Source organism: Prionailurus viverrinus, chromosome B3 (genome assembly GCF_022837055.1).
Source record: "Prionailurus viverrinus isolate Anna chromosome B3, UM_Priviv_1.0, whole genome shotgun sequence".
NCBI classification, from domain to species: domain Eukaryota; kingdom Metazoa; phylum Chordata; class Mammalia; order Carnivora; family Felidae; genus Prionailurus; species Prionailurus viverrinus.
Window position 1 is genome coordinate 35,019,569 of NC_062566.1, and position 21,970 is coordinate 35,041,538.

General features: G+C 39.6%; 1 protein-coding gene across 1 annotated transcript in view; it reads right to left on the minus strand.

Moving 5' to 3' along the window:
- The window catches only part of HACD3 (3-hydroxyacyl-CoA dehydratase 3), a 38,032-nt gene that overhangs the window by 10,667 nt on the left and 5,395 nt on the right, over nucleotides 1-21,970 (minus strand). The window contains exons 2-6 of the mRNA XM_047863256.1: nucleotides 10,054-10,096; nucleotides 8,081-8,154; nucleotides 6,628-6,792; nucleotides 4,893-4,944; nucleotides 3,532-3,642 (exon numbers count right to left, since the gene is read on the minus strand). Coding sequence (XP_047719212.1) covers nucleotides 3,532-3,642; nucleotides 4,893-4,944; nucleotides 6,628-6,792; nucleotides 8,081-8,154; nucleotides 10,054-10,096 — 445 coding nt within the window. The remainder of the gene's footprint in view (nucleotides 1-3,531; nucleotides 3,643-4,892; nucleotides 4,945-6,627; nucleotides 6,793-8,080; nucleotides 8,155-10,053; nucleotides 10,097-21,970) is intronic.

The window sequence follows — 21,970 nt, forward strand, 5'->3', positions numbered from 1 at the left end:
CACGCGTGAGTGGAGGAGGGGCAGAGAAAGGGAGAGAAAGAATCCCGAGCAGGCTCTGCGCTGTCAGCAAGGAGCCTGACACGGGACTTGATCCCACAAACTGGGAGATCATGACCTGAGCCACAATTAAGTGTTGGCAGCCCAACCAACGGACTGAGCCACCCAGATGCCCTAAAATTTTTAACTGTAGGAGAACAACAACTAAAAGGAAATGTATGGATATATTAAAGTGATGGACAATGGCTTATTCACCTTCCTTTCTTTTCCCCCACACCTCCACCTGGTTTCCCTCACTTTCCAAATTTGCTTCAGTCAGCACACTTACTTTGATGATTTGAAAAAAAAATTGTTTTAAGTAGCAAAAGGCACTCATCTGTTAACGAGATACAGATTTAAATAGTGGTAGTATAATATAGTATACTCTATCTGCACAGTATACGTGAAAATCCTTAAAACAATTTGCCATTAATCTTGCAATTCCGTATCAGGAATTGCTCCTAAGGAAATTTTGTGGGTTGGAAAAATATACATCAGGATGCCAAGAATCTGTTGCTGTCATAGATGGGATTATAGGAGAATGTCTTAAGTCTTTATTTTCTGATTTTTCTATAACACCTTTTTATAGCTAGAAAAAAATTAATTTTACTAAGAAAAAAAAGTATTCCTTTGGGGTGCCTGGGTGGCTCAGTCAGTTAAGCATCTGACTTTGGCTCAGGTTACGATCTTGCCATTTGTGGGTTCAAGCCCCGTGTCGGGTTCTGTGCTGACAGCTCACAGCCTGGAGCCTGCTTTGGATTCTGTGTCTTCCTCTCTCTCTCTCTCTCTCACAAAAATGAATAAACATTTGAAAAAAAAAAAAAAAGCATTCCTTAACAGGGAGCTAGATAAGCTCAAACAAGGGTTTCTACATAAGCCCAAGAATTTGCTTCTGTTTCCTTAGCATAAGAAGTTTGGGAAATACGTGCTTAAGTATATGTGTGGTATTTGCTATTTCCCAACACCCTTTGTTCAAAAGGAGAAAAGTGTTAAGGGCAAATTGAGTGCCAGGCCCCAAGTCCTTACTACGTTTTTGAGGACTGATAAGGGAAGAATTAAACCAGCAGCTCCATTCCAGAAGGGGGTTAGGAAGGGGTTGAGCGCCAAAATAGAAATTACAAATCCAAGCAGCTTAAACACATGACCCAAATAACTTAGGAGCTTCTGGACTAGATCACTTGATGGCCAGCAGGCTTGCACGGGAACGTGGAGAATCCACCTAACTATGTTAAATTATTTATGTATTTGCATGTCCCTGTTCATTCCGTGGACCTTGTGATAAACCCAGAGAAATAAAAACTACAGGTCTGAGACTTGCCTTCTTTTTTTTAAGTAACTCATCTGTAGACCTCTGATCACCTGGGGCTGTAAGACACTAGGCAGCTGGGAAGTTTTTCCTGCCACTGTGCTTTGCAGAATTCTAAGGTGTTGAGAAGGCTGGAAAAACAACATGCGCTTCTTTCAAATGACTCTTGAGCTAACTGCAGTTCACGTACTACCAACCTCAGATTGGAAAATTTAGGACTGAAAATTAAACAGATATTGGATTTTTTTTTCCTCTTTTAAAACAGAGTTTATATATTCCATTATACTTATATTTGTCCTCATTTTTATTTTATAAAATAAGGGAAAATGTCTAAATTATCCACATCCAAACCATCTGAAATGGTGCATTTCCTTCCGATCTTTTTGCACATATTGGTTCAGTTGTTTCCGCTTTTTATGCAGATGTGATGAAGCTGGAAGAACAACTTTATATTTTACTTTCTTAGCCTATCATATTTCTCCATGTCACTACAAACTCCTTGAATATTTTATATCTGCTTCTCATCATTCCACTGAGTAAGTATTCTAAAGTAATCCCTTGTTGATGGACATCTAGGTAGTTTCTAACTTGTCACTAATAAAAGTAATGCCATAATGTATATCTTTTTGAAAAAGCTGTTTTTGTAGTTTCAATGATTTCTTTGGAACATATTCCCAGAAGTGAAATAACCAGGGTTAAGGATATGAACAGTTAAGGTTCCTGATATGCTTTGCTGAATGATTTTCCAAGGAGTCATATTTATGTACCCTCCCAGTAGCCACTACTGTGTATTTTAGCATATGTCCTCTTGAATTAGGTATCTTTTTTAACTTTGAAAAACTGATAAAAATCTTATTTTTATTTCCTTCATCATTGAGTTAAACATTTTCTGTACATTAAATTGGCTTTACTTCCTTTTATGAACTGCCTGCACATGACTTCTGTTTATTTATCTATTGGATGAAGTTGTCACATTTTTGGATCAATCTGTAACATATTCCTTATAGGTAATCAACCCTTGCTGGTATTTGTTGCAATTTTCCACCAACCCTTCATCCCCATGCTACTAGCCTCAATAGGCTTTTAATCTTTAGTGTTGTTTTAGCTGGGGTATTTTTAGATACACAGGAATTTAGGTATTTTACTTAGTCAAATATATTGACCTTATTCTTCATGATTTCCGCTAACACTTTTAACCTTGGAAAGTACTAACCTTCCACATGAGACGGTTATAAACATTAACTTATATCTTCTGTTATGTTTTAAATTTTTGATACATGACTCAAATCCTTTGGGGGAATTTATTTTTGTATACAATGTAAGGAAAAGAGTCAAAGAGATTTCTTGCCTGCCTCATGTATCCAAACCTAACCAATTGTCCCTGGAAATATTATTAGAATTCCCATCCAGTAAAAAAGTATTGGGTAATATTTCCCCTTCCATTGGTTCATTATTTATTTTTTATAATATTTATATAATTTATATATATATGTGTGTGTGTGTGTGTGTGTGTGTGTACATATACATACATACATATAATGTAAGAGCTATTTCTGGACCACCTAATCTGCTCTACTGATCATTCTATTTTTTTAATAATTGCTATGTTAATTATTCTCTCCTGTCAGGCAGAGAAAGTACTCTCCCATTATCCTTTCTTCCTCCAAATTTTATTACCTATTTATTGTTCATAATATAAGTTTAGAATACTTTAGATCACATTCTCAAAAACTTTCCATTGTCTTTACTTTTGCCAGAATTCTGTTAAACATATAAATTAATTCATCAAGAACTAACATCTTTATGATAGTCCTTTCATTCAATTTTGGAATAGGACTTGCTTAACTTTGTCACTGAAATTACCACATAAGTCTATTTGGTTATAAATGAACTGTCATATAGTGAACAGAGAAAGGAATGCTAGCCCAAGATGTGCCTCCGGCCAGCTGTGTGAATGGGGACCATTTCTAAGCCTGTTTCTGCACATGTTAAGTGCACACAATCTCCAGTCTGCTTGTTTCACAAGGTCAAGGGAAATAAGAGACATGAAAGTAGAATGGAAGGCATGTGTGCTACACAAACATGGGGGGTTATTATTAACACCAGAGGCAGGGTATTATTAGTACCTTTGGTGAGTAGTAGGTCAAACTACTGAAAACAGAAAACTAATGTTGAAATTTTGTGCTTGCCTTTTCCCAAAATAAAGAACCTCACAGTCATGTTGACAAAGATCCAGGAGAATCCCAAGAACTGCACAAGATTATACATGAACAGGTATCCTTTCTTCAAGCTTGTAAGAGCTGAAAAGCAAAACAAGACAGTAAACTGTTACAAGGGGTAGGTGCAGCAGGAGGGAGTATGGGGGGCATACCTGGGTGACCTCTCCCCACTTTCCCACTGGGTGCCCTAAGCTCCCAAAAAGATATCTGGCCCAGATCTGTGCCGGCCTGGGATCCTAGTCCCACAGAGAAATGGGTAAAATTATGAACATTGCACTCCAAGGTATGTTTTTAGCAGTCTTTCCCCTCATAGCCTTGAAGGGTAAGTACACAGACATAAGTCCAAGGAGAATAAAGACAAATTACTTCTGGCAAAGAATGACCACCTTAGAGGGCATTAAAGAAGGTAAATAAAGCTATACTCAGCTCCTGCTCTTACCATTTTTATATTATCTATAGCTTCTTCTTCCTGGAATTTTTTTAAGGCCATGCAGGTCAAAGTAGCTCAAAGAAATAGGAACACAATGAAAAAAAGAATTCTGACATTTGATCATATATTCATTCAACCAAGTATTAACTGAACACCTCCAACATGCAAGGTACTGAGGGGCACTACTGGGATTCAAAGATGTTAAGACTTGATGTTGCCCTCAAAGAACTTATAATCTGAAAGCTGTAATACAAAATAAAGAGTAATAGGTAATGTCTTGTGACAATTTCGAGGTGAGAAAATGACATTAGGCTGGGGAAGTCAGAATCAGGCAGTCTGCATAGATGAGACGATGCCTGCTCTGGGCTTTGGAAGATGGGTAGGATGAGGATATAACCAAAGAAGGAAAATTACAGACTGAGATGCAGGAGGATAAGGAACATTAATTTTGTTTGCAGCCTAAGGCTCATGAAGACACAGCCAATTACAGAGTTAAGGAAGGAGTAAGGAGGTTAGAGTCACGGTTGAGTCAAAGGGGTAGGACACAGGAAATGGGACAGTTCTCAAGAGAAGAGCTATGGAGTTCAAATTTTCCTGCTACATATTTATTCCTAGGCTACAGATATTCTGCATATAACCCTTGGCTGATGCTCAAATAATCACACTAAATAGTGTGCTCAATTAAACGCAACCCAGTCCTGAGAAGCCGAAAGAGTCAGACTTTTCGCAACATGTAACTACACTTTTTTCTTCAAAACTACAAAAATGTATTATACTTCCCCATCCTAAAGAATTCATTTCATCAGGGAGCACCTAGGTGGCTCAGTTGTTCGCACCCCTCCATACCCCCAACTCTATCATTAGTTAACTGGTAACTCCCACGGCCGTGGGGGCAACTTACTTTCAGGGGACCCTTGGCTTTCAATTCTTAGTTTATTTAGGCGTTCTTCTTCCTAGAATTTGGACAGATTTCCAAGAACACAGGTTAGGATTCCCAGATGCTTGCAAAAGTCCACATGCAGGATAAGTGATCTGACTCCCTCAAAGCCACTTCCTCCAATTGTGTTCATATTTCACTGGGGCAAACGGCCTAGCTAATGGTGCCAGAAAGCCTGACTCCTCCTACTAGGTAGTGCTAGCATCATAGAATGCCCTTCCAATGCTCACAGAATTAAACCAATCAGCTGGCTTCCAAACTACAAAGTGGATAGTCTTAGAATCATGGAGCTGGAAAAGACACCCAGAAGATGTGTCATGGTCGTAGGAATTAAACAGAATTTTAAGGCAGTAAATAGACAGCAGTTTTGGTTGTGGTTGTTGTTGTTGTTGTTTCTGAGACTTCCAGATTTTTAGTATAATTTTTCCAGAAGCTAAAATCATGTCGCCAACATCAGTAAGAACCCACATCTGGTCAATATATAGATACGTACAGAAATATTTATAAATATAGGTAGGATTTGCATGCACGCATATAGTTAGTTGCTCATTCTGTTACCTGAGAGGGCCTAGAAGCAATATCTAGAGCCCAGATCTTGGTTTCCACTATTATCCTTCAATAAAAAGAACAGAGCTCCTTGAAGAATGGCTGACTCTAGGGCTGGAGCAGGGAATATACAAGATAAGCCTGGAGCAGCTTATAGTGCTAGAAATTAAGAATGTCAAAAAAAAAAAAAAAAAAAAAAAAAAGCACCCCACAGTGATGGAGCTTTGTCAAAGGGACACAAGAGTCAACTGAAAAAGCTTCCAACAGCCAAAGCTGGAACAACACAAACAACAAAATAAATAATATAGTACTGGGTTATAACCCAAATATAAAATATTCATCAGTCCATACTGATATAAACAAATTATTGAATAAATAAATGGAAGAGGAGATAAATCTCCCATGTGGAAAAATTCCAAATAAAGTACATAGACACTCTACCCTAAAGTTGGAAAGCATCACTCTTCACTCCTTTGGCATGGGCTATGCATAGTGACTTCCATCCAAAAAGTACACAGTAGGGGCGCCTGGGTGGTTCAGTCGGTTTAAGTGTCCGACATTGGCTCAGGTCATGATCTCGCGGTCTGTGGGTTTGAGCCGGGCAGCTCAGAGCCTGGAGCCTCCTTCAGATTCTGTGTCTCCCTCTCTCTCTGCCCCTCCCCTGCTCACGCTCTGTCTCTCTCAAAAGAAAATAAACATTGAAAAATATTTTTTTAATTTAAACAAAAAGTACAAAGTAAAGAAAGGTGGGGGAGTAACATTACAGTGGAGAAATCTGACAAATGTTACCTCAGCCAGATGACCAAGATCAATATCAACAGTGATAAGTCATGCTGATAGTATGTGCCCTTGATATGACACAGTAAGAATTAAACCTCTGTGGTCTTCCTCCCCCCAAACCCATCACCCCATCTAATCATAAGAAAAACATTCGACACACCCCAGTTGAGAGACAAAATACAAAATACATGTCCAGTACTTCTATAAAACCATGTTTCCAGGTCTTTAACTGAATTTGTGTCTTTAACTGAATTTGTCTTTATTCTATCAGATAGATAAAGATACCTACCAAATAGGTATCTGAGGTAGCCCAAATAACTTATGTTCTTTATGATTTGTCTAGATCTTTACTAGGATCCAGGTCCTCACTGACCTTGGCTCTGAGCTCCATTTCCGCATCAGACTCGTCCAGCCAGCGATCAAAGTCGGGGGCCAAAAACAGTGGGCGCTTCTCCTGCTTGGTGAGTCTCTCCCACCAGTGACTTACTTTCTTCTGTACTGTAATGTTTACCTGCCTTTGGGTCAGTTTGTAAACCGGCTAGAAGAGAAAGTGAGAATGTGAGAGTGCCCTTGCCTTCCCATCCCTCACTCCTCCTGCGACAAGTGCACCAAGCCAGTGTAGCTGCCCAGAGAAGCTCACAATATATGCTCACTCCCCTTCCTCCTCCATTCCTACAAGCCGTGATGCAAGGAGAACATCTGGACCAAGGGCTGGGATAGCCAAGAACTGCTAAGAATGGCGCTCTGTTTCTTTGATTCCTCCAGCAAATGACTTCAGAGGAAATCAGGGTGAGAAAGGCATATAGTTCCGGTTTTCCTGGAGGAAACCAGGCGAACCTCCTGCCAGACCTGTATCATGCAAGGCATGACTTCCAATCACTCTCTCAGTGCATCCTCACTGTCCACATTTCTCTCCCATGAAGATGACTGAATTCAAGTGGTCAACAATCCCTGGCCTAGCGAGCCCTTGTTTTTTAGAAAGGTCTACTCAAGACTGGAACTTAGTGGATACTTAGTGGATACTTAGTGGATAATGACAACTCTATCACAAGGGCCAGCCTAGGGCATCTTCCCAACAAAACTCAAATTCTGAGAGGCTGTTCCAGTTCATTATTCCTCCACATAGCCTCTTCCTTCCTTACCTCCAAGGCAAGACCTATGACAGGTTCTCTATCCCTTACACTATTGCTGGCTATTAAAACAACCAAAACAAGGGACCCCTCCTGCACAGAGAGATCAATATGCCCAGGCCCCCAGAGATAAGAGAGTAATTCCAGAAACTTCAATACACCATCTGTGAGATTCTCTCTCTTCCTGTCAGAAAAACTTCCTCGAGTTCTGAGAGAAAGGAAACTTCAATTATACTTCCAGCATTCTTTCTGAAAGTCAGCTGCCTCCACCTTTTTGGATTTCTACTGCCCCTGTGGCAAAGTCACATGAAAGTAAGCCCCTGGCGTGGGCTTTACCTAGCTTACGTAACTCTGCTCCCTGTGAGCGCCACACCCCTCTGTCTTCACTGAAAACCACAGAACATCAGAGCTGGAAAGGACCCTAAAGATTATTTAGTCCAATCATCCATTTAACACACACGAGGAAATTGTAACTCAAAGAAGTGAAGAGACTTGTTTGCACTGCTAATCACCTCAGGTTCTCTGACTTTCCTACTCCTTTGCAGCTAAAATCTGGGCTCAGTTCCCAATAAAAGAACCATATTCTCCTTTGGTTTTCATCTTATTTCCCCCCACAACCCTTGCCCTCCTGTTTTACTAAACTACTAGTATTTATTTCCTAAAATGGAAAGGGAAGTGAGAAAAGAGAAAACATACCTCTGGTTTCACAGGGTCTAAGAACTCCAAGTGAAATTCATAGACATTGTCTCCTTTGGCACCATGTCCCTGAGCTAAAAAGAAAGAAATGTGGGTTACAATGTGAACAGGCAGAGCAAGGCCATCCAAAAGCTTGGTGCAGTTCTTTCAGAAGTATACAAATAGTAATGGGTCCTTCCAAAATGAGTAGGGGCTTGTGAGCAGAACTACTCGACAGCTAGATAAGCCGAATCCCAGACAAAAGTTTTATCTCCACATGTCCTTCTAATGATCAGTTCCAGAATATTTACTGAATCTTCCAATGTGGCCTTGATAATACCCAGTACAAATAAGAGGCAGGAAAAGCAATACAGAAAGCAAAGCCAAAGGTATCACATAGATATAAATTTAACTTTCACATTTACTTTGGTGCTGAATTCAGAACAGAGAAATATCAGGTGGGCGTATTCTCTTGACTGCAGTTAAGGAGAGTTGTGTGGAGAACACAGAAGTGCTGGACTGTCTCAGAGAAAGCTCTGAATCTAACATCTCCCTACCAATGACAGAAAAAGGAGACGCTCACTTCTCCTTTAGCACATCCCAAAAGGAATGAAAAAGAGAAATATAATTTCCTCGGCTCATTTCTAAGAGAGGATAAATGGATCTGGGATGAAAATCCCTGGGTTGCCCATTACACCATTCCTGTGCTTTGACATGGCTCCTTTCCCCAGATCAAGCAGGTGCCGTGCCTAGGTGCCAATGACTGGTAGACATCCCTTCCTCTCTAACTCTCTGACTTGTCTATCATTTGGTTCCCTCCTGGATTCTCATTCCTCATCTGGCCACATGTGGTACAACTTGCCTAATATCTGCTATATACAGGTGGCTACTGTTCTCTAGGACCATAAATTCCTTAAGGTTGAGCAGTCCATAATCTCCAACTGGCAAGATACACTTTCATCACTTAACTTCCTCTCTCAAATGTATAACACCCCAAAAATCTGAGCTGCTACAAGTGTTCTCATCTTGAAAAGCAGATACGAAAGCCAGGCTGTGCTTTCATGCAAATATACCAAGGTAGATGGAATCTCAAGTAAAGCAGAAACTCGTCAATATCCCATAACCCCAGTCTCTTAAGTAATGGCATTCCAAAGAACTAGAACAAAGAGAGAGCAGGGAGAATCCCATCCCATTGGGTGACAATGAATCTGGACCTACCCTCTCAGGCCCAGCAGCATATCTGCTGATGAACTAAGGAGAAAGGAGACAGAGGCAAGTTCACAGAAACAAAGACTGTCAGAGCAGCAAAGGCTCGAGGTATCATCCACAATGCCATGTTTCTTAAACTGGCCTTTGAGTGTACCATATCAGGGAGCTGCAAAATCTATTCAGAAAATTTCTATTTTGTGTTTTGATTATAATCTTTAAAAAAAAATCATAGTCTGGATCATCTAGATGGCTACATTATAATCAACTACTGACATACAAGTTTAGCAGCTGTGTTTGTGGCCATGTTCACAGCTCCAATAGAGCCAAATATCACTTAAAGTGACCATATTTAATTCTTAACATGTTTTCTCAAACTGGGGCCTATGGCCTGGGAGGATCCTTAGGACATATTTTCAGGTATCCATAGGTCCTAAAGTTTGAGAAACACAGATTATAACCAAATACCTTCATTTTATAGGTCCACAGAAGGCAGTAAGTTGTCCAAGGTGATAGCGGGATTAGAACTAGAAGATAGATCTCCTGATTTCCAACTCGGGATTCTTTCTTGCTCTATCTACTGCCTCTCCAAGAGAAAAGTGGGACTTTAAATAAGTTCTTTGACTTTTTCAATCATGTATTTCAAAACGATCTAGTTTACCCCAAGAGCAGCAGAGAGGTGAGCATCAATAGAAAGTGAATAAAACAAATAGACAAAAAGAAAAAGAAACCACCACCACGCCTCTGTAGCTGTGTAGAAAGCGGGGAGCATTTGCCCGGATACTGACCTTTGAAATGCAGCACATTTTCAGTGATGCTGATGGCAGGATTCTGTGAAAAGAGACCAAGGATGCAAGAAGGGCATTTTAATAGGAGAAAAATGAAATTAACACCGGGCTTACTTCCCTCCATCCTTCCCCCTTAGGGACTTGACCTCCTACCTACGCCTCCTCCAGAAAATACATCTAGTTGTTTATTCACAGCTCTGTACGGGATTTCTCTGTGCCTATCTGTACCCATCTGAGATTGCAGGCTGCTGCAAGAAGAACCCTAAACTGTTCTCACTGTGCAGAACTATCAGATACTGAGTCAGTTCATTCTGCTAATGGCAAATGGCACAAGGTGCTACGTGAGGTGCTTCCAGGGAATACGCAGATCTCCAAGACTCAGTCCCTGAGCTGTGGAGGCACAGAATCTAGTGGAACAGATGAGTCATTTCCTGTGAGAAGATATCAAATAGTATCAAATAACATATGCTCAAAACCAAGAGAGTAGTAAAAAGCAGTGAGTCTTATGGGCACTAATAAGAGAGCAAGCTCAAGAATCGAATGGCTGGGGCAAGTTTCACCAAAGGTGGGGCCTATAATGCAACATGAAGAGTCAATTAATTCCAACAAGTAGAGAGAAGGGCTGACAGTCACAGGGGATTGGTTCAAATTGAAATGTACAGTGCCCTCACCTCATGCTCCTCATGCTCTTAACCCTCATCCAAACCAACACTAGAAGAGATTAAATTCTCCAAATTGTTCACTTATTCCCAGAAGTTGATATGTGCCTTTAACTTCATAACTTAAAGTGAAACTCTTTTATCAATGGATAAGAAACTACTCACCTCCTACCTCCCAGCTCAAAGTTAATAATCAGGGAGCAGCGTGTTTCCAGTGACATAACTAATTCATTTAATTTTTCCCCTGTAGGCTCATTCTCTGTGCTGAGAGCTCCATCATGCATTGAAGGAAACCGACAAGACAGAGAGAAGGTTGGAGAGGGGGTATACTCATGGGGAGTGGGAGCCTGCAGGCTCTATTCACAGCCAAGAGTGTTAAGAAAAGGGAAAGAACGAAGGCTGGGGTGGGTGGGGGCGAGCAACTGGGCCGAGCTTTATGTTAAGAACCTCCCTACTGGGAGTACAGACTTCAGGCTGAGATGCTCATGGGAAGGAGCTAAAAATCTAGATGATCTCTTTCACAGGAAGAGGCAGTTAGGAAACCTCAGTAAAAGAGACTACACTTCCAGGGACATAGTCCCTCAGTAACGGAAACAGGGTTTTGATATAGCTGTTCTCATTAAATCTAAAGTTCTAGAATGTCTGGAGGTAAATTTCCTACCGAGATCACCTCTTGCCCAAACTGGGTATGTTTCCTATACTCTAAATCACTTGGAAGGAAAAATGAATAAAATTGAATCAGCAGCCAAAAAAACTAACAAACAAAAGTCCAGGACCAGATGGCTTCACAGGTAAATACCAAACATTTAAAGAAGAGTTAATACCTATCTTTCTGAAACTATTCCAAAAACTTGGAGAGGAGAAACGCTTCCAAACCTATTCTGTGAGGCCAGCATTACCATTATACCAAAACCAGAGAAAAGAGATTACACACACACACACACACACACACACACACACACACACACACAATTACAGACCAATATCTCTGATTAATACAGAAACAAAAATTTTCAACAAAATATTAGCAAACTTAAATCAACAGTACATTAAAAGGATCATACACCATGATTGAGATTGATTCCAGGGATGCAAAGATGTTTCCATATACTAAAATCAATCAACATGATACACCCCATTAACAGAATGAAGGATAAAAGCCACATACATGATCATGTCAATAGATAAAAAAAAGCATCTGACAGGGGCGCCTGGGTGGCGCAGTCGGTTGAGCCTCCGACTTCAGCCAGGTCACGATCTCACGGTCCGGGAGTTCGAGCCCCACGTCAGGCTCTGGGCTGATGGCTCAGAGCCTGGAGCCTGTTTCCGATTCTGTGTCTCCCTCTCTGCCCCTCCCCCGTTCATGCTCTGTCTCTCTCTGTCCCAAAAATAAAAATAAAACGTTGAAAAAAAAAAAAATTAAAAAAAAAAAAAAAAAGCATCTGACAAAATCCAACATCCAATGATAAATACAATGATATAATTTATCATCATTTATGATTAAACCTCTCAACAAAGAGTGTACAGAGGGAATACACCTCAACATAAAAAAGGCCATATAAGACAAACTCATAGCTAATGTCATACTCAATGATGAAAAGCTGAAAGCTTTTCTCTAAGATCACGAAGACAAGGACACCCACTGTCCCCACTTTTATCTAACATAGTACTGGAAATCAGACTAAATAAATAAATGGCATCCAAATTGGTTAAAAAAAAGATGTAAAATTGTCACTATTTGCAGATAACATGAAGCTAATAAATACAGAAAATTCTAGACTCCGCCAAAAAACCACTAGAATTAATAAATGAATCCCATCAAGTTGCAGGATACAAAATCAATATACAGAAATCTGCTGCATTTCTATACACTAATAATGGACTATCAGAAATGGAAATTAAGAAAACAACTTCATTTACACTTGCATCAGAAAGAATAAAATACCTAGGAATAAATTTAACCAAGGAGGGAAAAGACCTGGATTCTGAAAACTGTAAGGCACAGGTGAAAAAAATTGAAAGATGATGTCAATAAATGGAAAGATATTCCAGGCTCATAGATTGGAAGAATTAATATTATTAAAATGCCCATACTACCAATAACAATCTACAGACTAAATGCAATCCCTATCAAAATACCAATGGCATTTTTCACAGAACTAGAATAAATAATCCTAACATTTGTACAGAGCCACAAAAAGACCCCAAATAGCCAAAGCAATTTTGAGAAAGAAGAAGAAAGCAGGAGGCATCATGCTGCCTGATTTCAAACTATACTACAAAGCTATAGTAACCAAACAGTAGAGTACTGGCACAAAGATAGACACAGATCAATGGAACAGAATAGAAAACCCAGAAATAAGCCCAAGCTTCCATGGTCAATTAATCTATGGCAAAGGAGGCAAGAATATGCAATGAGAAAAGGACAGTCTCTTCAATCAAGGGTGTCAGGAAAACTGGACAGCTACATGTAAAAGAATGAAACTGGACCACTTTCTTATACCATATACAAAAATAAACTCAAAATGGATTAAAGATTTAAATGTAAGACCTGAAACAATAAAACTTCTAAAAGAAAACATAGGCAGTAAATTCCTGGATGTTCATCTTTGAAATACTTTTTACATCTGTCTCTTCAGGCAAGGACAGCAAAAGCAAAAACAAACAAATACATCACACCAGAAAGCTTTTGCACAGTGAAGGAAACCATTAATAAAACAAAAAGGCAACTTACTGAATGGGAGAAAACATTTGTAAGCGATATATCCCATAAGGGATTAATATCCAAAATACATCAAGAACTCATATACAACTCAACACAGAAACAAAATCCAATTTAAAAAAGGGGCCCAGGATATGAATAGACATTTTTCCAAAGAAGACATACAGATAGCCAACAGACACATGAAAAGATGCTAAACATGACTAATCACCAGGGAAATGCAAATCAAAAGTACAATGAGATTATCACGTCACACCTGTCAGAATGGCTATTATCCAAAAGAAAAAAAAAAAAATCTTGGTGAGGATGTGGAAAAAAGGGAGCCCTCATGTACTGTTGGTGAGAATGTAAATTGGTCAGCCACTATGGAAAACAGTATGGAGTTTCCTCAAAAAATTAAAATAGGACTACCATATAATCCAGCGACTCTTCTTCTGGGTATTTATCCAAAAAAAAAAAAAAAAAAAACTTTGCTAAGATTTAAGAACTTTTTAAATGTTTATTTATTTATTTATTTTGAGGGGGAACAGGGCAGAGAGAGAGAGAATCCCAAGCAGGCTCTGCGCTGTCAGTGCAGAGCCCGATGCAGGGCTGATTCTACGAACCGTGAGATCATGACCTGAGCTAAAATCAAGAGTCAGACACTCAGCGAAGCCCCTGTCAACTACAATTTTTTAAAAAAAGAATATAAATTTCCTGCCAACCTCTACTTTGTTGCATCTCTCAAGCTTTGAATTATTATTTTCATTGTCATTCAGTCTAACATATTTTCTAATATTCATTACTGTTTCTTTCTTGATACGTGGGTTACTAAGAAGTATTTAATTTCCAAAATACATGAGATTTTCTAGTCATCTTATTATCAATTTCTACCTCAACTGCATTGTGGTCAGAGGATATTCTCTGTGTGATTTGAACCCTCTCAAATTTGTGGAGACTTGCATTAGGAAGCAGTATACAATCAAATCGTGTAAATGTTCTGAGTGTACTTGAACGTGTGTTCTAGAATTGTTAGACACAGGGTTCTACATATGTCTACTGGGTTTACTGGTAACTATTTACTCACATAATCTATATCCTTACTGAATTTTACCTTGTTATTCTATCAATTACTGAGAAATCACACTACTGTAAATGTCTATTTGTCCTTGTACTTCTGTTACTTTACATAATACTGAAGCCACGTTAGTTACATATAATACTGTTTTGCCTTCCTGGTGAACTGAAACCTCTATCATTATGAACTGACCATTCAGTCTCTAAAAATACATTTTGTCTAAAATTCTTATCTGATATCAGCATCGCTATACCACAGGGATCTGCATTTGCTTCTGCCAGGCACCTATGGGCTCTACCAGTTGAGACCACTTTAAACTAAATTCATGACTTGAGGATTTTTAGATCTCCAAAACTGTACGGTGTATTTGAGCTACATAATCTTTTAAGAGCCAACTAATGATTTTAACTCTTCAAGGACCTTTTCCTCCACTTTACTCAGTGCTAAGACATCTGGGGAGGAGGGGATGGGATGGACTTACTTCTAGGTCATCGCTACCCTAAGAGTATAGTCCTCTGAAGTAGTTTGTGCGAAGAAGGGCTTCCTGTTACATATTGCATATTCGATGGGCTTTGGTCTTATTCTGTTCCCTGCACTCTGTCGGGCAAAGTTCAAGTGTACTCAGTTGAGCAAATGTTCTCAGGGCAAAGCAGTTTCTATATTCGGCTTTACCAGAATTCCCACTTTAATTTCTAACCTGTTCACTCTTTGATGATTTTAAGATTTTCACTGAATATTTTTAGTTGTTCTCAGGATCTGCACAACCTAGCCCATCTTTCACTAGAGAAGAATTGTACTTTTGCTTATGAAAAGAGGAGTGGTTAGGGACAAGGGTAAAAGGTGACTCTGAAGTTAGGTGGACCTGAGTTCAAATCCTAATTACACCACTTTTATTTCTATCATTCACTTTCAAATCCATAGCAACTATTTTTTTTTAACTTTATTTAGAGCAGGAGCGCGAGCGCGCACGCACGTACGTGAGTGGGGGAGGGGCAGAGAGAGAGGGAGACAGAGGATCTGAAGTGGGCTCTGCAACTGACAACACAGAGTCCAACACGGGGCTCAAACTCACGAACCTGAGATCATGACCTGAGCCAATTCAAGACTCAGACGCTTAACCAACTGAGCCACCCAGGCACCCCAACAGCCATCATTATTTTTAAAACAACAGTAACACCACTTTTTTCACAAAATTGTTGCAAGAATTGAACAGTAACATGCACAGTCTGGCAGCTAGTAAGCACTCATATTCCCGTTGCTTTTCTTCCTCTGACTAGAATGCCCTTCTAAGCTTCCTTATCTGTTGAATACTATTCATCTTTCAAAATCCAGGCCAAATATTAATTCCTCTTCTCTCCTACTCACCTCCAGCATTAATAGTTTCCTTACTACTTTGTCTTTGTCGTCATTATAATAATTATCACACTGTTCTGCAATTATTGTTTATTGGTGCATGGGCCCCTCTAGACTTGAGCTCCTTGATGGCAGGGGCTGTGTCTTATTCATCTCTGAATTCCTACTATCTCAACAACTAGTGAACTGAAGTTAAATCAATGCATCCCATTTTCATAATTTCTGACAGAGCTACAGAGTTCAGGGAACTATCTGCTACCTAAGCCTTTAGACATTTAGATCTCATTTAAACCATTCGTATTTCATTTTGCACGTGTGTGATTAATATATGCACAAAAAAGTTACATAGCAACCATGGGGCTGCTATCTTTAAAAGGGACTGTTTCCAAAATCAGCCCTTGGCTGGCATCTGGGAACCTGGCTTTCCTCCATCACCTAACAGTTGGTTCACTGTGCCTAGATTGTGCTTACAATGTGATTAATGGTGAACACCCACTTTCCTTCTGGGAGTCTAGAATTTTGGTACATAGATGCTGCACCTGTAAGGGGCTTCCATGGACAGAAACATTACATAAAAGTCACTGCATTTTTCACTGCTGGGAAAAAGAGCAACTCAAGTATACAACCTCACAGGAAAGAGGAGGATGAGGAGCCCTGTGCATGGATTTCTCCATGCTCCACTGTGTTTTTATCCTTTGCTGATCATATGCCCTTTCACTGTCATAAACCTTAGCCAGGAGTACAACCATATGCTGAATCCCATGAATCCTTCTAAGTGAATTAGCAAACATAGAGGTGGGTGTTGGGCATCCGTGCCAAAAAGCGTCTCAACCCAATGTTTTATTTTGGAAATTTTTAAGTTCACTTTAAAAAGTGAGGGGAAAAAAAGAGTGTAATGAATACTCATATGCCATTCATCAATTGCTTGTATTTAATCACACTTGCTTTTTCTACTACATGATTTTTCTGAATCATCTCACAATGAGTTGCAGACATCGTGACGCTTCACCCCTAAACATTTGAGCACGCTTCTTCTAAAAAGGACGATGTTCTCTTACATACTTACCACAATTTTCTCATACCTAAGAACAAAAATTCTGTATCATCTAACAACCAGTTTATATTCAAACAACTGTCTGAAAAAAAAAAAAACGTTTACTTGTTTCAGTTCTCTACTGTAACGCAAAACTTGGAGGCTTGAAGCAAAACTATGCAGGTTGACTGGGGTTAGATGGACGGCTCCCCGGGATGCTCGCTAGGCCTATATATAGTATATTGGGCTGAACATCCACTCACATGGCTCAGAGTTGATGTTGCTTGTCATCTGGGAGTTCAGCTAGGGCTGCTGACCAGAGTACCTGTGTGTGTGACCTCTCTCTGTGATCTGGGTTTCTTACAGTGGGGCTGCTGAGTTCTGGGAAGGAATGTCTCAATAAGCAAGTGTTCTAAGAGAGAGAAAGCATAAGCTGGCAGTTCTCTTAAAAAAAGTTAGGTCTGGAACTGACTACAGCATCATTCTGCAGCATTCTACTAGTTAAGCTGCCACAGGACCTGCCCAGATTCAAAGGAAGAGAAAATAGAGTCCACTTCTCAACTGAGCTCTTGATATGGGTGCCTTTAAACCACTACTACATGTATACTTTTTTAAAAAAACCAATCCAGAATCCAATCAAGGATCATACATCCCATTTGACTGTTTAATGTCTATCTTAACCTAATACAGACTTCTACTTTTATTATGTTTAATCCATGCCAGTTGTCTTAGAAAATATATCATGTCCTGCATTTGTCTGTACATTTCCTTCATATTAATCGTTTTTGACAAGAATACTTCATAAGTGATATAGGCACTTCTTTTTTTTCTTTTTCTTTTTTTTTTTTTTTTTTTTGATATGGATACTTCTTAAGGTATCATAAGAAGAGGCCAATACTGTCATATGGGTGATACTAAGTTTGATCATTTGATTAAGAGACGGGGACTGCCAGAACCCTCTACTGTAAAGGTACTTTTTCTTTTGCAATTAGTAAGTAATCTAACTGTCATCTCCTATTCTCTAACTCTTTCCTCCAGCTGTCACCCACTGTTAATCCTTGCCCGATTTGGAGGCTCCACAACGATTTTCTAATTCAATCATTCCTTCATTTCTTTTTTAAGCTGGCATTCTTGTGTAAGGAAGAGCTTTTTTCCCCCTTTCTCTCTCCCTTCCCTCTTTTATTTTAAATTGAAATTTTTATTGAGATCATTGTAAATCTACATGCCGTTATAAGAAATAACACTGAGAGATCCTTTGTACTCTTTGCCCAGCTTCTCCCAATGATATTTTACATAATTATACATTGTATACATATTGTACATGACATACATAATTATACATATTGTATAATATCACAATCAGGATATTGATATTGATACAATCCACTCAACTTCTTCCTAGTTTCCCTGTTTAACTTGTATTCATTTGTGTGTATGTGTGTGAGTTCTATACAACTTTACTACAAGTATAGGTTCTTCTATCCATCACAGTCAAGATACTGAACAGTTACAGATCCCTGGTGTTTAACCACACCTACCTCCTGTCCCCTTCCCCCAGCCTCCCCCATAGCTCCACCTTCATTTCTTTTTGACTATCACTATGAACTGGTGGATCTTCTTTTTTACTTCTCCCTACCAAAATCCACTACTATTCTTATTCTTTTTGATGTTCAAATTATCACAAATTTGGCCAGTGGAAATCTCTTCAAACTGGCTGCTATGTTATTCTGACTTGACCTTGTAGCCTTTGAGGATGTTGTATTTTTCTCTAGCACAGACTTATAATAATCTGCCATTTCTTCAAGGAGCCTTAGTGCATTTAGTGGGAAATGGTAATTCAGGAAACAGGATCTGGTACATTGAGGTATACTCAATGCTCATTTTTAGTGTCTAGCTAGGAATTTTTAAAATCACATTGTCATATTTAAATTTCCAATTCAAATTTACTATTATAGAGCTTCTCATCTTCTGTCACTCAACATTTTTATCTTTTTACTTACAGTGAAAATCTTGGTTCCTAATAGCATTAACCTATTTACTTATTTGTGTGATCCTCAAAAATTTTCTGAATTATATATCTATTTTTACTTACAATAAACCTACTGAGTAAAGTATAACATTTTTTTGCAGTTCTTTTTGTTCTCAGAATGTATTCTACTAAAGAACCAGAGTACTGTGTTCAATCGTTACTTGCATTTAACTTACTCATCTGGATGGCTATGGTATCCACTTGAAATATAGTTAGGTCCTTTTGATTCTACTTTTGAATTTCAAGATTTGCCATTGTATTCTTTTTTATTGAGTTCTATTTTTGAATACGTAAAATACTCACATTGTCCAAAAGTCAAACTTTGTAGAAATGTATCTTCAGAAGTCCTGTCTTAAAGCTATCTCCCTCTACCACATTCCCGCTCACCACCTATAGGTAACCATTTCAGTAGTTTCTGGTTAATCTTTCCTTTATAGGTATGCGTACACGTCTTCCAAAAAATAAGTAAATACACCCAGATATTCTTGTATCCCTTTCATTCTACATTAAAGGTAGCATATAATATACATTCTCACATACCTGCTTTTTTCACCTAACCCAATCCTCACCAGTTCATACAGACCTCACTTGTTCTTTTTACGGCTGCATTATATTCAATTGGGTAAACATAACAGTACATATCCCCTTCAATCTCCCTTTTTGGAATCCAAATTCTACTTACACTTTAAAACGCGGGGCACCTGGGTGGCTCAGTTGGTTAAGTGTCCGACTTCAGCTCAGGTCATGATCTCACAGTCGTGGACTGGAGCCCCACATCTGGCTCTGTACTGACAGCTCACAGCCTGGAGCCTGCTTCCGATTCTGTGTCTCCCTTTCTCTCTGCCTCTCCCCTGCTTGTGCGCTCTCTAAAAACAACGCAGCTCAAGGCCCACATCTTTTAGAAAGAAAGCCTTCCTCTTATCTCTGAACTCCAAAATGCTGCACCACTGATTTCTCCGCCCATCCCTTCCCCCCTCCCAGAAAAAACTTCTTTACAAGTTATCTATAATTATTACTTCTTCCTCACCATAAACTTACTCTTAAATCTACTCTGATCTAGCCTCCATCCCTGCCATTCCACTGAAACTGTTATTATCAAGATCAATAACCTCCATGCTGGCAAATCCAATAGACATGTTCAACCTGTGAGCATCACTGGACACAGCTGAATACACCCCACAGAAACACCCCTATCCCCTGGCATCTAGAATATCACAGGACACTGGGTTTTATGCCTCACAGGCTACTCCTCTATCTTTTGCTGTTCTTTCTCCTCTGCTCAACTTCTAAATGGCTGAGTAGCTCAGGACTCAACCCTGGGCTGCTTCCTATCTCCATTAGTCTTTTTGTTTTTAATTTTTTTTTAACGTTTATTTATTTTTGAGAGAAAGAGAGACAGAGTATGAGCAAGGGAGGGGCAGAGAGAGAGGGAGGCACAGAATCCGGAGCAGGCTCCAGGCTCCGAGCCGCCAGCACAGAGCCCAACATGGGGCTCAAACTCATGAACTGCGAGATCATGACCTGAACCAAAGTCAGACACTTAACTGACTGAGCCACCCAGCTGACCCTCTACCAGTTTTTAATGTCTATCAGTTTTCTGTCATAAACTGGCATCAGACCAAATTACACCCACAATATTTTATATGGCCTGCAGAAATTATTTTTGTTTTATTTATGTATTAATTTTTCATCTGAACTCACCACCAAGTACTTCCCACCCAGGGATTCTGCAGGAGCTGTTCCCTCTCTCTGTGACATTCAGTCCTCATCATTTTGCATGGCTTCTTCACATTTAGGTCTCTGCTCACATGACACTTCCTCAGACAGCTTCCCTGACAACCCAGTCTGAGGCGGTTCGCGTGATTCTTTCTCCTATTTGTCTTGTTTGGCTTTCTCCGTAACATTCACAATTAGCTCAAACTATTCGATGAGCTTGTTTACTTCTGTTATCACTCTTCCACCACCACCAGTGTCAGCACATAAACTTCATGAGAGGAGGGACCTCCGTCTGCCTTGGCTCATGCCCAAGTCCCAGAATCTGAGTCTAGAAGACTCCCAAGCACACAGCAGGCATTTACATACATTTGTTCAATAACTTCAGTGTAAAACTATGACTTTTTTTTCATTAAAAAAAACCTGGATTTCCAGCTTCTCTTTCACAAATTAGAGAATTAGATGCCAACCTCAGATCTGCATTCTTGCACAACAGTAGCTCCCTCTGTAAGATGAACCCTATTCTCTCCAACTGACCACACTCCCCACCCAGCTCACTTCACATTTACTGGCACTCACTATATGCCAGATATCGTTTAAAAAATTTTTTTAAGTTTATTATTTATTTTGAGAGAGAGAAAGAACACACACGAGCAGGGGAGGGGCAGAGAGAAGGGGAGTGAGAGAGAATCTCAAGCAGGCTTCGTACTATCAGTGCGGAGCCGGACTCGGGGCTCAAACCCACGAACCGTGAGGTCATGACCTGAGCCAAAACCAAGAGTCCGACACTTAACCAACTGAGCCAACCCAGGTGCCCCTGCCAGGTATCATTTAAAGTGTTTCACATTACTAGCTCACACGCAGAAACACACAAAGCCCTATAAAATAGGTACTATTACAACGATTTTACAAATGGGAAACTAAGGCTTACAGAGGCTTTGTAACTTGCCCAGGATAACACGATCAGCAAGTGGCAAAACCGAGATTCAAATCAAGGCAAAAAGAGACACCCAGGCTCCTAATCGCTACGCGGTATTTTGGGCATTTGAGTTGGTAACCTTTGATCTACAGTCTCTACCTGGGTGAGCTCATCCTGTCTCAGGAATTTAAATACTACAACTTATTAACTGACAACTCCAAACTCTGCTATATTTCAGCAATTCTGAAGTGCACATTTTTTTCACATTTAAAATCTCTAAAATCAGGATATATACTACCATAGATAGTGGCACCTTACAAGTGCTCTGGTAAAGTGGCAGCCATGACGTGGTTGTCCCTGGCTGAACATGTGAATTTGGCTATTGTTCCAGATGGCATGGCGACACGGGTGTAACTCAGTTTTTCAGTCAAC